The sequence below is a fragment of the Diplotaxodon limnothrissa genome, linkage group LG3, assembly GCF_057381915.1.
Source record: "Diplotaxodon limnothrissa isolate DT_005_m linkage group LG3, D_limnothrissa_male_GT1.1, whole genome shotgun sequence".
Classification (NCBI taxonomy): domain Eukaryota; kingdom Metazoa; phylum Chordata; class Actinopteri; order Cichliformes; family Cichlidae; genus Diplotaxodon; species Diplotaxodon limnothrissa.
The window spans coordinates 26209543-26225261 of record NC_140598.1 but is presented as its reverse complement, the minus strand read 5'-3'; the positions used below and the strand labels follow the sequence as shown (position 1 = coordinate 26225261).

Sequence of the window (15719 nt, the reverse complement as noted above, 5' to 3'; positions counted from 1 at the left end):
CTCCCCCTACCACCACTTCCCCTGCCAGTGGCGGACCCCCTCAGACATCGGTGCGTTGGTGGTTCTTTGTGTCCGGGGATGGGCGTCCAGGTACACACCGGCTCACTCCTTGGCGGCCGCTTATCGGGGCCTGGAGCCTGGGGCTCGCTCGGGCCACTTCGGAGGTGGGGTGCCCCCGGCCTCTCGGCCTGGGGCTCGGTCACTCAGGCGCAGCTGGCTGCCGGCGGAGCTCACGGGCGCGTCACTGCAACTCCCCCTGGCTTCTGCTCCGCGGCTGCTGAGTGAGCCCTCATCTGGGACTCTCCTCAGCTCTTTCCGGGACAGTGGCGCAGCTGCCCCTCTGTTAGTCTTCCTTGGTCTCTTGTGTTCTGGGGGCCTCTGGATGTCTGGAGTTTTGATCTCCTCCACACCTGCTTCACGCCCTGGAGGACGGGGCTGTGGCCCCCCCACACCCTCTAGCAGATTATTACATGAAGGAACCTTTTAAAAAAACAAAAAACAAGCGCGTCCATGCTCACAGGTGTACACACGGGTGATCACACCCACAAACTACACCCTTTTTGGCTCCTACCTCAAAGCACACTGTGTTCTGTTGATCTTATGTGCTGCACAATAATGTTTAACATTTAGTATTTACTGTCATATTCCCATATATCATTGTGATGTTGTTTATTCTATTACTCTTGTTCTCTTCTGCTTGCTTTCTTTTTTCTTTCTCAGCAGGTGATCCAGGTGATTGATATATGCATTTTTTTTCTCTGCCCGTTCTGTTGGTTTTTGTCTTTTGCCCTTCTCCCCCGTCCCTCTTCTCAGCTGTTTCTCTTTCCCTCTTTCTTTCTCCCCTTCTTTCCCCCAGTCAAGTCTGTCCCGTATTCAGTAAGTGAAAATAAAATAAACAATAAAAGGTGAATCAAATGGACCATTACGGCAAGGCTGGGATGGTCAGTTTGGTAAAGTAAATCCGTTGGGCATCTTTCTTTGCCTTTAGACAACAATTCTGATGGCAAAAGAGCCAAACGGGACAGGCCAAAAAAAAAAAAAAAAAAGCATGTCGAGAAAATGAACTAAGCCCTAACCCTGCCTGTAAGTGATGACCTAGTCGACATTAAGAGGTTAAATTGTTGCCGTTATTAAAGCTGCTCTGCTGTAACACCAGGTTATACCAGTAGATGGGAGCAGTTTCTAGTGTTACTGGGAGGTTTAACAGGAGGAACTCTGTGCTGGTTTAGGTGATGTGTTCCTGAAAGATTTCTGAGATAAGTCACATGTTCATTTATAGTTCATCAAACAATAAAATAAAGGCCTAGCTTACAAGGAAATATATCACTTGTACTTCCTACTTTTGCCTATGTCATTTGTGGCACATTGCAAACATGTAAAGACAATTTGTTAGTAGCAGCAGCATTTTAAGTTATGTTTAGCGTGCAATGTAAAGAAATGATGCTGCTGATCAAAAGCTGGAATGATGGCATTGATATTATTGATCGGTTTCTGAGGGACTAATAAAAAGAAATAAAATCTCTTCAGTCTCAAACACAAATAAATTATGCACTGCAGCTTTTCTTTGTAGTTTGCCCCCACTGAATGATGTCCCTGCTGATTTTAGTCTGTGGTTGCGGAGCAGAGGTGTGTATCGGTTAGCCAGTCAAATTCAAACAAATCATCTTTTCCATCAGACACTAGGTGAAACCCACAACCACATGACAAAAACAACTAAAAAAAGAAAAGACTTTTAAGTGAATACCATGTACGCCCATGACATCACCTCATTGCTACCAACTTAATGACTTTGTCATTTAAAAAAAAAAAGCCTGACAAAACATTTCTGCGCAGCCGTACTGATCAGTAGTGAGTCTGCAGACACAGAAACTGTGCTCTGGCTTCAGTGAGCAGTGGTGCACAGGAGCCATTAGAAGACGGGTCCACTCTGGTCATAAAGGGATGGGCTTGGTCAACAACAATAGTCAGGTAGGCTGTTGGGCCTACGAGGTGGAAAGTAAATAAGCTAATCAAATGAGTGATTTGGTCATTTGATATCTGTGTTAATGAGCAGTTGAATCAGTGTACCTATGATAGGTGAGCGTGTAACCAACCTTACATTCTCCTGTCCATCTCTCTTTTAAAGAAACCGGTCAACTTTCGATGAAACCTTTTTTTCTGACAGAGAGATGAAAAGTCTGATATTATTCTGTCACGGGTCTGGGTCCGTTGGACCCAGTATGTGGAGTTTCATGTTTTTGTTATTTCATGTTTGAGGTTATTATGTTTTGGTTTTAGTTTGCATCAGGGATTGTTTTCTTGTTCTCTTGTTGTGTTGATGATGATGATGTTTATGATGTCTATTATTAGAGTTCCATGTTTCTGTTTATCTGGGTTTAAGATGTGGGTTTAGTTTCATATGTCATTTCCTGTCTGTCTCTCTGTCGAGCCTGCGTGTGATGTTTTATTGTGAAGGTCTGCGTCTTATGTGAGTGTGTTCAGTTTTACCTCTGTCTCGTCTTACGGATTATTCCCAGCTATGTCCACCACCTGTGTGTAATTCCCGTGTTTCTCTGTGTATTTAAGTCGTGTCCTCCGTCATTGTAGTTGCTGGTCCGTCTGTGTTTCCACCCTGCTTCATCTGTGTGTTTCCCTGCAGTCAACCATCATCTGTTTCCGCCCGCTCTCATTCATGTCCAGGTTCGTGTACTGTAGTTATTTTGTTCCCAGTTTAGTTTAGTCATTGCTCCGTTCGCCGTTTGTCCATTTCCTTTTTGTGTTTAATAAACCACCCTCACACCCATACAAGTGCCTGCGTTTGGATCCTCCTTTATTTTCCACACGGCTCATCTCACTCGCCGTGACAGTACGGACCAGCCAGATATGGATCCAGCGGCATTCACCCCACCCACGGAGCTTCGGGACCTCATCACGAACTCCGCCTCAAACATAATCAACCTGTGGCTAGAGCATGAGGGGGAGGCATTCCTCCACGTTCTGGAAGCCAGACTGCAACAGCTGCTCACGGATTATCCCTGGCTATTGGACTCGCTACACCCACTCGTGCAAGACTTCATCCTTCACGAACTTCACCTACACCCACCAGCCGCTACCGCTTCCCAACCCAGCCGGACGCCGGAGGTTTTGCCCGGCCCGCCGGAGGTTTTGCCCGGCCCGCCAGAGGTTTTGCCCGGGAGGAAGCGACGATCGCGCCGTCGGCGCGTCGCCCCACAGCTGGAGAGTGGGACTTCGGAACTGCCGGCTGTGGTGAGTGGAAGAGACGTTCCGTCTGTTTCACCAGTTCATATGACTGTTTATACCGGGGCTGTGTTTGTTGAGTCAGCTGCTCAGCCGGTAGCTCGGTTAGCTGCCCAGCAGTCGCTAACTCAGTCAGCCGCTCAATCATCACCTCCATTACAGTCACAGTCAGACCCAGTAGACACCATGTTACAGTCCATAGCCCAGTCAATAGCTCAGTTGGCAAGAGATTCATCAGCCTTATTATCAGTTCAGCCAGCCACTCCACCACCTGTTACTACTTTGCTACCTGTAGCTCAGTTGCCACCAGTTCAGCAGCCTGTCCACTCATTTACCCAGCCTTTATCCTCACAGCCTCATTACAAGCAGGGAACACACTCCACACAAACTTTTGCTGGTTCATTTAAGCTGGCCATCTCAGAGACAGTTGCTCCCTCTAGGGCCTCCCCAGAGGCTGGGTGTCAGTCACCAGCCAACTCTGGACCCCTAGAGGTCAAGACGCCAGCACCAGCAGCCTCACCGGAGAGCTCACCAGAACAGTCTCGGCTCTCAGCACCCCCTGAGAGTTCAAGTGAGTTCACCCGTCTGCCTCAGTCCTCTGCTGAGTGTATTGGGGAACACTTTCAGCCCTCTGAGGACTGTATCCCACTGTTGCTGCCTGAGTCTAGCCACTGTGCTGCTCAGTCCCAGCCAGTGTCCACACTGGCAGAGGTCTCCGTACCTGCTGCTTCAGAGACTGGTTCCACTGGAGGGCCTGAGGAGCCTGTCCAGTCTCAAGTCATGTTAGCTGGGGGTTCAGGTGAACCCAGCCAGCGTCCTGCCTCGTCGGCTGGAGGGCCTGAGGAGCCCGGCCAGCCTCAAGTGTCGTCTGCTGGGGGTTTAGGAGAACCCAGCCAGCCTCATGTTTCATCTGCTGGCGGTTCTGGAGAACCCAGCCAGCCTCATGTTTCGTCTGCTGGCGGTTCTGGAGAACCCAGCCAGCCTCAAGCCACGTCTGCTGGAGGGCCCGAAGAGCCCGCCCAGCACCACGCCTCGTTAGCTGAGGGTCCTGGAGGACCCAGCCAGCATATCCTCACATCTGCTGGTGGTCCGGGGAAGTTTGTTCAGCTACCATCTGCTGAATCATCCCCTGTGACTCCTACACCGTTGCCTGCATCCACATCACTGCCTGCAGCATTCATGCCACTGCCTACAGCATTCACATCATCACCATTCGCATCACTGCCTGCAGCGTCGCTGCCGTCAGGTTCCGCAGCCGTCCCGCTGCCGTCAGGTTCCGCAGCCGTCCCGGCCTCCGTGTCTTCAGCCACGCCTGGTCCGGCCAACGTGTCTTCAGCCACGCCTGGTCCAGCTTCAGCTCCGCCTTCGTCTGGTCCTGCCTCGTCTGGTCCTGCCTCGTCTGGTCCTGCCTCGTCTGGTCCTGTGGTTGCCACGCCGCCGTCAGTGCCAGCTCGACCCGTTCCGCCTCGCTTCTGCCGGCCGTTTTCCGGGCCTCTAAGATGGCATCATGGCCTTCGGAGACTGCCTCCGGAAAGAGTTCGTCGCCGCCGCTGGCATTGCGGCCGTCCTCCGGACCTGCTCAGTGGCCGCCACTACCTTCCAAGCGGTCGGCCTCCTGAACTGTTTGCCCGTCGCCGCCGTTGCCGTGTGCACGGTCAGCCCCCAGAACTGTTTGCCCGTCGCCGCCGTTGCTGTGTGCATGGTCGACCCCCGGACTTTACTGTGGACTCATGAATGGTCTTGTTTTGTGTTGGCCTGTTTTTGATTTGGTTCTGGACTCTCGTGCTCCTGGTTTTTTGTGTTTCGGGCCCTCCTTCCTGGGCCCCCTCCGCCCGCCCTGGCTTGGTGCTTGTGCTTTTTGTTTGGGGCTGTCGGGGGCCAGCCCTTTGAGGGGGGGTACTGTCACGGGTCTGGGTCCGTTGGACCCAGTATGTGGAGTTTCATGTTTTTGTTATTTCATGTTTGAGGTTATTATGTTTTGGTTTTAGTTTGCATCAGGGATTGTTTTCTTGTTCTCTTGTTGTGTTGATGATGTTTATGATGTCTATTATTAGAGTTCCATGTTTCTGTTTATCTGGGTTTAAGATGTGGGTTTAGTTTCATATGTCATTTCCTGTCTGTCTCTCTGTCGAGCCTGCGTGTGATGTTTTATTGTGAAGGTCTGCGTCTTATGTGAGTGTGTTCAGTTTTACCTCTGTCTCGTCTTACGGATTATTCCCAGCTATGTCCACCACCTGTGTGTAATTCCCATGTTTCTCTGTGTATTTAAGTCGTGTCCTCCGTCATTGTAGTTGCTGGTCCGTCTGTGTTTCCACCCTGCTTCATCTGTGTGTTTCCCTGCAGTCAACCATCATCTGTTTCCGCCCGCTCTCATTCATGTCCAGGTTCGTGTACTGTAGTTATTTTGTTCCCAGTTTAGTTTAGTCATTGCTCCGTTCGCCGTTTGTCCATTTCCTTTTTGTGTTTAATAAACCACCCTCACACCCATACAAGTGCCTGCGTTTGGATCCTCCTTTATTTTCCACACGGCTCATCTCACTCGCCGTGACATATTCAAAGATCTGAGGTTATGTCATGATGTGGTTTGGTTAGCTTATCTTGTGATAGCTGGAAACTGAATGAGCAGCTAGCTTGGCTTTGTCCAAATATAAAGATAAAGAGCAGCTGTACCTGGACCTCCTTGCTCAACGTGTCTTCAGTTCTCACTGCAACTGGATCAATCTCTGCAGAATAAAACATTTAAATTACTGCAGGTACAACAACTGGAATAGAAATGTTATGCTGACTCACTGCAAAAAGTCAGATCATAAAAAATGAACAGTACGACTGAGTTATTTTTAATATTGAATGAGAAATCTTTTCCACATGCACAGTGCAAAGAGAACTCAATGGTTGAGACTAAACAGCTGTGAAAACCATTTGTTGGAGACGCTGATCAAAAAAGAAAGCTTTAGTTTGTTAAGGGAATTGAATATTGGACCGTGGACCAATATGGACAAAGGTCATGTGATCTGATAAGCCCAGATTTTCCTGTACAATGAGCACATTAGCGTAAAAAGAGCTACTGTTAAAGTGACACCATCATGTTTTCTGTGTACTGAGGATTGGGGTCGCTTTAGCAAAGTTATGTGGCCGATCGTGGCTCAAGAGTTGGCAGTTTGTCTTGTAACTGGAAGATTGCCGGTTCGAGCCCTGGCTTGGACAGTCTCGGTCGTTGTGTCCTTGGGCAAGACACTTCACCCACCGCCTACTGGTGTTGGCAGCCTCGCTTTCTGTCAGTCTGACCCAGGACAGCTGTGGCTACAACCGTAGCTTGCCTCCACCAGTGTGTGAATGTGAGAGTGAATGAATAGTGGAATTGTAAAGTGCTTTGAGGGTGTCAAAAAGTGCTATATAAATGCAATTCATTATTTAAAAAAATTTGGTCAGGGCCAGTTTTTACATAAGTGGATTTTTTTGCGTTACCTAATGGCACATCTTCCAAGATGACAATGTCAGGAGAGACAGAGACAGACAGACAGACTTTTATTTTTAACAACACACTTTTTACCAATAAATAAACATCAAGACATCACAAGTTTTGTCACAAAGGGAAAAGAAAAGAAAAAACAAAACTGTCACATGAACATAGATCTGAAGTACAAATGGCCATCTATAACAATGCCACTACTCATTCACTCTCACACTGGTGGAGGCAAGCTACAGTTGTAGCCACAGCTGCCCTGGGGCAGACTAATAGAAGCGAGGCTGCCATATCGCACCATCGGCCCCTCTGGCCAACACCAGTAGGCAGTAGGGTAAAGTGCCTTGTCCAAGGACACAACAACCAGGACAGAGAACCCGGGGATCGAACCGGCGACGTTCCGGTTACAGATACGCTTCCCAACCCCCTGAGCCATGGTCGCCCCAGCCATGGTAGTTTATAATCTAAACCCTCCCTCTATATGACATCTGGGGTAATAACCATCTCCACTTCCCTAATTTCCCCTCAACTGTCCCCAACACCCCTTCCCAGTTCTTGTTTACCATATCCTCATCCCCCAAGTACACACCCAAATACTTTAGACCACCCCTTTTCCACTTCAAACCACCTGGAAGTTGCGGGAGTCCAGTGCGCCAACCCCCTATTGCAAGAGCTTCGCTCTAACAAAAACAATAACATCATCAGCATGCAGATAGGTTAAAAAGCATGTTAAAACCTGCTAAACTCATACCAGCAATAGAACACCTAACATTATGTCACATCGGTTCAATAGACAGAGCATACAACATACCAGAGAGCGGACAAAGGAGAGGGAGAGAGAGGTTTCTGCCCGGATGGACCCTACTGTTTTCTCGCCCCTGACTGTCTTCACTACTGGTGAACTAACTGCTAACTGCCCGTTTCTGATTTCCCCACTAACAAACTCATTGGACTCGTGAGTACTAACTGGAACTAAAGTGCACATATTTTGTTTATTGCTCAGCTTGAGTGAAGCGGCCAACAGTTTTAAGCCTCACCGCACCCGAACTTCGAATCAGGCCTGCAACAAGCACTGTGCTACCGGTGTAGTGTGGACAGGTTAAATATTCAAATGTACACTGTCTCCTGACTGTGCGCAACAAGCTTGGTTCCTTTTAGAGTTTTTCTTTGACTTTTAACTTTATGACTGTTGTGTTGTTTTTTTTATTAAAGTGCACACACCAGTAGCTGTGGGACCTTTGGTGATGGTTATTTTCCACACTTCCTTTGCTGTACAGCACCTGGAGTGTAAACTTCATTTCTGTGTGGTTTTCAGCTACTGGTAAGTCCAGTTCAATGTATGGTTTTATGTAATCCAGGACACTGTTAAAGAATAGGCGGTGCCACAGTCAGATTTCATCTTTTTTTTATCTGTTGTTTAATTGTGATAAATACAAATAAATGACATATTAATATTGGAGCCAATCTGCCTCGGTGTTGAGTCCTTAAACCTGTATCTTTTCTAGTTTTTAAGGAGATTTTATATTAACTGGGGGTGAAATACCCCTTGGTGGCATTGTCATTGTATTATTTTGATATAACCCTTGTTGACCACTTGGTCACATATACTTGTGGCCACACCACCATGAGCACACCTGATCTCGATGTTATGTTTTTTAAATACCATCACCATGTTGCATAAATGTTCCCACTGTAAACCTTCACCAAAGTCCACAGAAGCAAATTTAACCACTCAGCAGCCAAACTGGTAATACCTGTCTTAAATATGGGCTACCAAACAGAAACTGGCTGTGTGCAGGCAGGCAGGGAGAAAGGACCCAAAATCTAGGACTCGGAGGCAAAAGTAAACTCAACAAGACTTTATTGCTGATAGCAACAGAACAGGAACTTCACTAAACTGAGAATCCAAAACCGAACTAAGCAGGCAGACAGATCACAGTTAACGTGAGAGTACGATGCGACACTGAGCAAAGGCAAAATAAAACAGGAAACAATACACAAAGACAGAGACTAAGAAACACGGACTTTAAACGGGCAGAACTAAACCTAAACCAGAATAAGCTGGAACATACTAAATAATACTAATCATCGTCATCATCATCATCTCCTGACAATAGATCAAGAAAATAACTAAAAATACAAAATCAAACCAAAACATGAGAACTCGAAATGTTGGGTCAATTTGACCCAGAACCGTGACACTGCCAGAGCCAAAAAATGAACTGGAAAAAAAAGTGCAATTACTCTAATGTCCACTTGAGGCTCCAAAAGCGAATTGGTTCCCACAGACAACCACATTGTCCAGTGCAGTAAAACAACAAGTACACGGACCATCATCTTTACTATGATAACAATGAGCTGAAACTGTCTGACCCTCATCTTTGACCTCCCCACCCCCATGAAGAAAACACAACATTACCTGTGCTTCGTCTGTCTGGTTGTTTTTGATGACTGGATGCTTTGATGTTGTACTTGACATGAGTCAGGATGTCATCTTCTCCAGTTTCCTCTTGATCTGCTGAAATGATCCAACATAAAAAAAACTGTTCAATTAAATATCTAAACAGAGATTACATTTAAGAAAGCACAGACACTGTGCTCCATCCCCGCAATTTGGACATCACAGAGTTACTCGATAAACTGAGATTTTCATCGAGCATGGTGCTCAGACTTAGCCAGCATGTACTGTACATGTTTGGTTGTAAGATTGTAACCCCTTTGTAGTGGAGACCTGTGTTTGGACATTGAGAAGAGGTAATTTCTACATCTCTTAGTACTGTTTTGCCTGCGTTCTGCCTCTCTCTGTATGACCCACACACAGAGGGATTCAGTAGCTCTGAACATGCTAATAAGCAAGACGTCTGGGCAAAACTGCTTTCCGCTGATTCTCTGCAGCTTTATTTCTCTCTGTGCAACATTTCCTGGCATTTGGAGGTTGTCTGTTAAGTCTGCCTCTTTACTCGGAATCAATGAGATGTCACGGAGGTTGACACGCAACATGGCGCCTGTGTTCGGCTTGGCCGCTGTTGCTGCTCCGTGTGTTTGTCGACTGCTTCAGTCGACACCCAAGTCCTTAGAAGCAAATTTAACCATTTAGCAGCCAAACTGGTAAAACTTGTCCACATATGGGTGAGGTTCTGTGCTATAAAGTTTAATCAAACTATCAAACAAACTTCCAGAGATGGAAAAAACTGACAAAAAATGCAATTACTCTAATGTCCACATGAGGCTCCAAAGGTGAATCAGTCACCACAGACAACCATATTGTCCAACGCAGTAATCCAACAAAACAACAAGTAAAATGATCCCCATCTTTACTACGATAACATGGAGCTAAAACTGTCTGAACCTCACCATGAAGAAAACACAAAATTACCTCTGCTTCGTCTGATTGGTTGTTGTTGATGACTGGATGTTTTGATGTTGTACTTGACATGAGTGATGATGTCATCTTCGGTTTCTTCTTGATCTGATGAAATCATTCAACATAAAAAAATTGTTCAATTAAATATCTAAACAGAGATTACATTTAAGAAATTTGTTACTGCACAAACAGAAAACTCCATGGCTGCAATGTCACATTTTCAGAGAGGTAAGTAATTGATAAACTGAGCTCCATGCAGCACAGTGCAGAGACATATTGCTCACATACCCTATATCCACTGTTTAGGTGGTGGTAACCCCTTTGTAGTGGAGACACGTGTTTGCTCATAAGTAAGAGAACATTTATACATTCCTTAACTCTGCTTTTCCTGAGTTCTCTCTGTATGACCCACACAGAGACATCCTCTGATGCTTTTTATCTCTTTGTATGACCCCAATGGGATTGGGTAGCTTGGAGATCATTTGGAATGCTAAATAGTAAAGTGGCAACACTACCGTGTTTGGAAAGACTAGATTGGGCTTAGTTCTAAAAATGAGTCAAGTAACATGCAAGCATGCATCAAGTAACGACCGCACACATAAAAGTGCAGGAAGTTTGATTCTCACCTTCAGGTTTTCTGTGAACACATTGTTTCACCAGCAGAACCAGTAACACCAGTAGAACCACAGCACAGACTGATCCAACACATGACAACACAGGTATGAGAGGGGAACCAGGGCTAGCAATGGAGGCAGGAGGAGAAGTGGATGCAGGTGGAGGTGTGGATGTAGGTGGAGGTGTGGATGTAGGTGGAGGTGTGGTGGTGTGTTCCCCTAAAATAAAGCAAACACAGTCATTAAGTTGTTGTCACATTGTGAATGTTGAAAGCTGCAGAAACACAGACAGGTGAGTGTGTCACCTGTGACAGTGATCCAGCTGGATGGAGACTCTCCATGACCGCTGATGTCACACTTGTAGAGGCCTTCATCAGACCTGGAAACATGCTGGATGGTCATGTGACCTGTAGGCTGCTTCCTGATGAGGGAGCCATCTTTATAGAAAGCAGCTGGGAGGTCGGAGGGAGTGGTCTTTGTTTTACAGAGCAGAGTGACGTCATCTCCCTCCATCACAGGGAGGACAGGACTCTGCAGGATCACTGATCCACCTCAACACAGAGACAAACTACAGCATTTCATCCATTTACACACAGCTTCATCAACACTAACTCCACACACTCAGCTTACCAGTGACTGTCAGGTTAACCATGTTACTGATGGGACCCTCTCTGGACTCACACCAGTAAACTCCACTGTATGATTGGTAAACCGTGATGTTACATGAAGAACCAGCTGGTTCTCCCCACCCATCTCCACACTGAGTCCTCTGTCGTGTGCTTGTGTTTCTCCTCAGAGTCCATTCAGCAGAGCTGTCGTCCTCCTCACAGCTCAGAGACACAAAGTCTCTTTTAAAGAACTGAGAGCTGCTGGGACTCACAGTCAGACGAGCTGTGAGGGTTACAATGAAAAACTTATAATTTTATATGTGATAAAATGGTAAAATCAATGTTTTGCAGAATCCTCATTTCATCACTTTATATGTGCGCTACATTGTGAAACATGAACCCAATCAGGTCATATCAGTGAGCATTTATCAGGTTTAAACGGTGACAGAAGAAGGTTACTGACCTTGGTTTGTTGTGCAGCTCAGCAGTGAGATCAGAACTAAAGAGAAATGACACTCAGGTTGATTCGAGGTGAACATAAAGAACAACTCCACACAAACAGCTGACAAACACACAAACAGCTGTGTTCATATATCGAGTGAATGATTTGATCTTTTCACTGCCTGCTGTGTTTCCTCGACTCCTGAGCAAAGATAAAGAGTCAGTTCAGACCTGCAGTTGGTCCTCGTGGTGTTTTTAACGCTGATAGAGCCTCTCAGTCTCGCTATTGTTCTCTGAAATCTATAGAAGAACTATGGATTTGATCAACTGGTCCCTTCATGCAATTGACACTCTATTGACAAGAAGCCTAGGTGCAGGAGCGCCTGAGTATCCTGGAGGGATGTTCCCTGCTGGATACATGATGAACAGGTGTCAGAAGTGACGTGTTGTGTTCCTGGCGGGACTGTCTATCAAGGATACTGAAGACATCTACCTATTCAGCACCATGATAACGGGGTTCTTCCTGTTTGGAGCTGGCTTGGCTTATCAGAAATTGAAGAAAGCTGTAACTACTGTTGAAAACCCACCTGGCTTGCAACTATGATCGAAAGTGTGGGAAGAGTGGTGAGAGCTCAGACTGTTCTTACTGAACGAAAATATGGGAAAGATCTTGGAAGAGCTCACAGCTCTTAATTCACTAGCTGGGCCAACATCCTCATTTCTGTTTGACAGCGTTTTAGTAGGAAAAAGTGATGCTTTGACATGAAATGAGCTGTGGTTTGGGGAAGGGCTCAAAAGGGGACTGGCGATGGCTCCCGGGCCTGGCAGATCCACATTTACTAAATAGAAGTGAAGCAGTTGAAGAATGGAGACGAAGGGAGGGAGGGTGGGGCACGTAAACGAGAACGATCAGCTTGCAGAACTAGGGGAGCCTATAGAGATGACAGCCGGAAGGAGCGTGTTTGGAAGCGTGGTCCTGCTCCTGAAATTCTGATACATGCTCTCCAAAAGACAGATACACCTGAAGACCAGTGATGGACATTAAAACGACTGAAGAATTAATGCAGTTTGTTCACCCTATTTCACATAACCAACATCTCTCATGCGGATACACCTCCACCCCAGACGGCACCAGCTGCTTAAAGGTTGACAACAACATTCTTCCAAAAGATAGGATAACGAGACTGAACTGACTCTCTGCCCTATTCCTCAAGGCCGCCTGCGTAGGCCGTGGACTTTTGGTCTTTGAGTAATAGGCGAAAGGACACTTTCTCAAGCTGAACTCAGGAAACAAACGCACAGTAATACTGATACGCCCTCACCATTGCCCTCCCTTCTACGGATCCAATGCCTCCTCCCACGCTTACCTCCCACCTGATAGGGACAGCTGCTCAGCCGGAGGCGCGATGAGGTAGCAGCGTCCATGATATCTGTGCTTCTTTGTGTGCTATGGAGTGGGTTTTTTTTGTTTTCTGCCAATAGGGGAGTCATTATGAGCAGAAATCCTTATTTTTTCTCCTGAATTGCCCCTATGTGTTACATATTTCATTGTCTATCCTTTTTTGCTACTTAGCCAGGCCTGTCTCCCCACCATAGCTGGACTGGCCATCGGGCATACCGGGCATTTGCCCGGTGGGCCGCTGGCGATTTTTTGTTTTTATGGGCCGATGGATTATTTTTTTTTTTTTTTTTTTTTAGGAAGGGTATATATAATGAAAGGTGTTGGATTGGCCAATTGGTCATGATCGACTCTGGGCTGGACCAATTACAGCCGAGGAGGCTGGATGCACCCTCCCCCTTGTTTAACAATCACGTGATTTTCGCGCATTGCATGCCGGGAACTCGTGGCAAAACAATCCAAGTACCGCATCAAATGCAAACATTTGCAGCACCGCAAAACGTTCATTCTCCGGTTCCAATACCTTCTTTTTTTTTCTTTGCCGCACAAAAAAGGAATGTACAAAACAAAAGGAGAACAATGCCGGTCCGTACAAAGACAGACTCGACGAAAAGACAAAGAAAAGATACGAGGAAAAAATCAAAGGAGTGAAAGAGTGGACAAAAGACGTCAGCGTTCTGCCCAACTTTCACCACGCTCAGATTTATAATTATACGCTTCTTGGAGTGAGTGCATACACTCATGAAGTTTAGTAACTTCAGGTCACTGCAACAAGCCCAGGTACAGTTTACCGACGGATGGGTACAGGACCTTGAAATGCACCATGTAGAACGAAAGACTATTGTACGTATCATAAGTTTACCAGTCTCACAAATCGTCTTCATAAATACACATTCATTAACAGTTTATTAATAGGACCTTTGAGCTCAACGGTAATTAATTAGTAGTGGAAATAATTTCTGGTAGTGTAACAGTGTTTATCTGGTATTATTCCACTTGCCACAAATATCAGTGTAATGGGGAAACAGCGCCCCCCCCCCCCTCTCGGTGTAGCTTGCTGCAGTAATCGCTGCCAGTCTGCCGTAGCCATACGAGAGGTGAGTTGTATTGTTCCGCACACAATATAGCTAAGTAGTACAGACACATAAAACATGTTTGATTAGCTGACGAGCACCGAGTGTAATAAGTGCTTAGTGGACACATGTCCAACACCAGTTTTATGTACTTTTCATTTGTTTATTAATGTGTGAAACTGTATGCTAAAGCGGAATGCTAATGAGATGTTCTGCCGTAGTGTGCTGTGCGGAGTGGTGTGTGGCGAGCCTGTGCACTGATAATACACCGTTGTTTCCATTCAGGTACATCATTTGTTGTTGCTGTTATTTTATTGTATATTAGAAATTGTAATATTGCTGCAGTAATCGCTGCCAGTCTGCCGTAGCCATACGAGAGTGTGCTGTGCGGAGTGGTGTATGGCGAGCCTGTGCACTGATAATACACCGTTGTTTCCATTCAGGAAATAAAGTGGCAACGATCGATCAGAGACTCCTTGTCTTTTTAAAAACACTACACAACGCAGAGTCGAGGAGTCTGTTTGGGCCGAACTGTTGCAGCGGGATGAAGCAGAAACCGGTTACAGTAGCATTACAGAAATGTAGCAGTGACAATAATATTGTATGTTGTAATCGCAATGGACAATTAGTGATACAAAACAACTGTTTTATCCTGTGAATAAAAGTATATGGTTTTGTCAGTGTACCATGGTAATAACAGAAGCGAAACGCAATATTGTGTCAGGACAATTCACTATTTATGCACAATAAACAAAGGAGCATAGCGCGACAATTTCTGTTCAGCGCCAGACTTGCTTGTAACCTATATCACCAATTATGTTAAGAAAAATGACGTATTAACTACTACAAAACTCTGACCTTTGTGGGAATGCTTGGAGCAGACTAACCTGTGAGCTGGAGTGTTCTGAGATGTTATATTTGGTATATCCAGACCATCCGTCGGCTCTTACTTCGGAAACATGGCTTAAAAAATTTCACTTCAACGACGTAATCCGATAAAAAAAAAAAAGATCTCTTTACCCGTCGGCTTCCCGTGGCTGTCATGCGACCGACTATTGCAGTTAATAATACAACAGCTTCTTGGCATTTTTTGGGTTTCTTTTTATCGCTGTGTAACTGAGTTCAATTGAAAGCCTGCGTGCGCTAGTACCTCTTGCCACAAGTTCCCAGAATCCTTTGCGGTTTTATCCCTGAATGACGTCACATTTTCAATCTTTATCCTGGTGGGCCGGTCTCTAGTCAAAATGCCCGGGCCGATTTTTTGTCCCAGTCCAGCCTTGCTCCCCACTGTTTGTATATTGTATGTATGGTTGACTAGGTCTGTCATCTCAGCTGCAGGCAGCTGCAACCGACAAATGCAGCTTATCCTTATTTCCTTAACTTGAATTCAGCCTGATTTGTTTTTCATGTCTTCTCCTCCATCATCAGTTATCAGGAGAGCAGACAGTCAAAGTACAAGAATTCAAACAAACACAGAGATTCTACTTACAGAGCAGACACAGCACAGATGTTTCCTTCAT

The 15719-nt window shown here is 45.9% G+C and overlaps 1 protein-coding gene across 1 annotated transcript; it reads right to left on the bottom strand.

Moving 5' to 3' along the window:
• Positions 1–8781: 8781 nt before the first annotated feature.
• On the bottom strand, positions 8782–15719 carry LOC146635110 (low affinity immunoglobulin gamma Fc region receptor III-like). Its single transcript, XM_085350030.1, has 8 exons — positions 15689–15719; positions 11750–11785; positions 11309–11569; positions 10984–11229; positions 10691–10897; positions 10077–10169; positions 9120–9218; positions 8782–8807 (listed from the first exon to the last, which is right to left on the bottom strand). Exons 1-8 carry the CDS (start codon positions 15717–15719, stop codon positions 8782–8784), a joined length of 999 nt encoding a protein of 332 aa, XP_085206156.1.

What these genes read in the sequence shown, in the direction of transcription:
- LOC146635110 (XM_085350030.1), bottom strand. Translation starts at nt 15,719, where the DNA reads ATGAAGGAAACATCTGTGCTGTGTCTGCTCT. An exon ending in GGTTAACCTGACAGTCACTG is followed by an intron (nt 11,230 to 11,308) that starts GTAAGCTGAGTG and finishes CTCTGTGTTGAG; the next exon opens with GTGGATCAGTGATCCTGCAG. An exon ending in ACCAGACAGACGAAGCACAG is followed by an intron (nt 8,808 to 9,119) that starts GTAATGTTGTGT and finishes ATCTATTGTCAG; the next exon opens with GAGATGATGATGATGACGAT.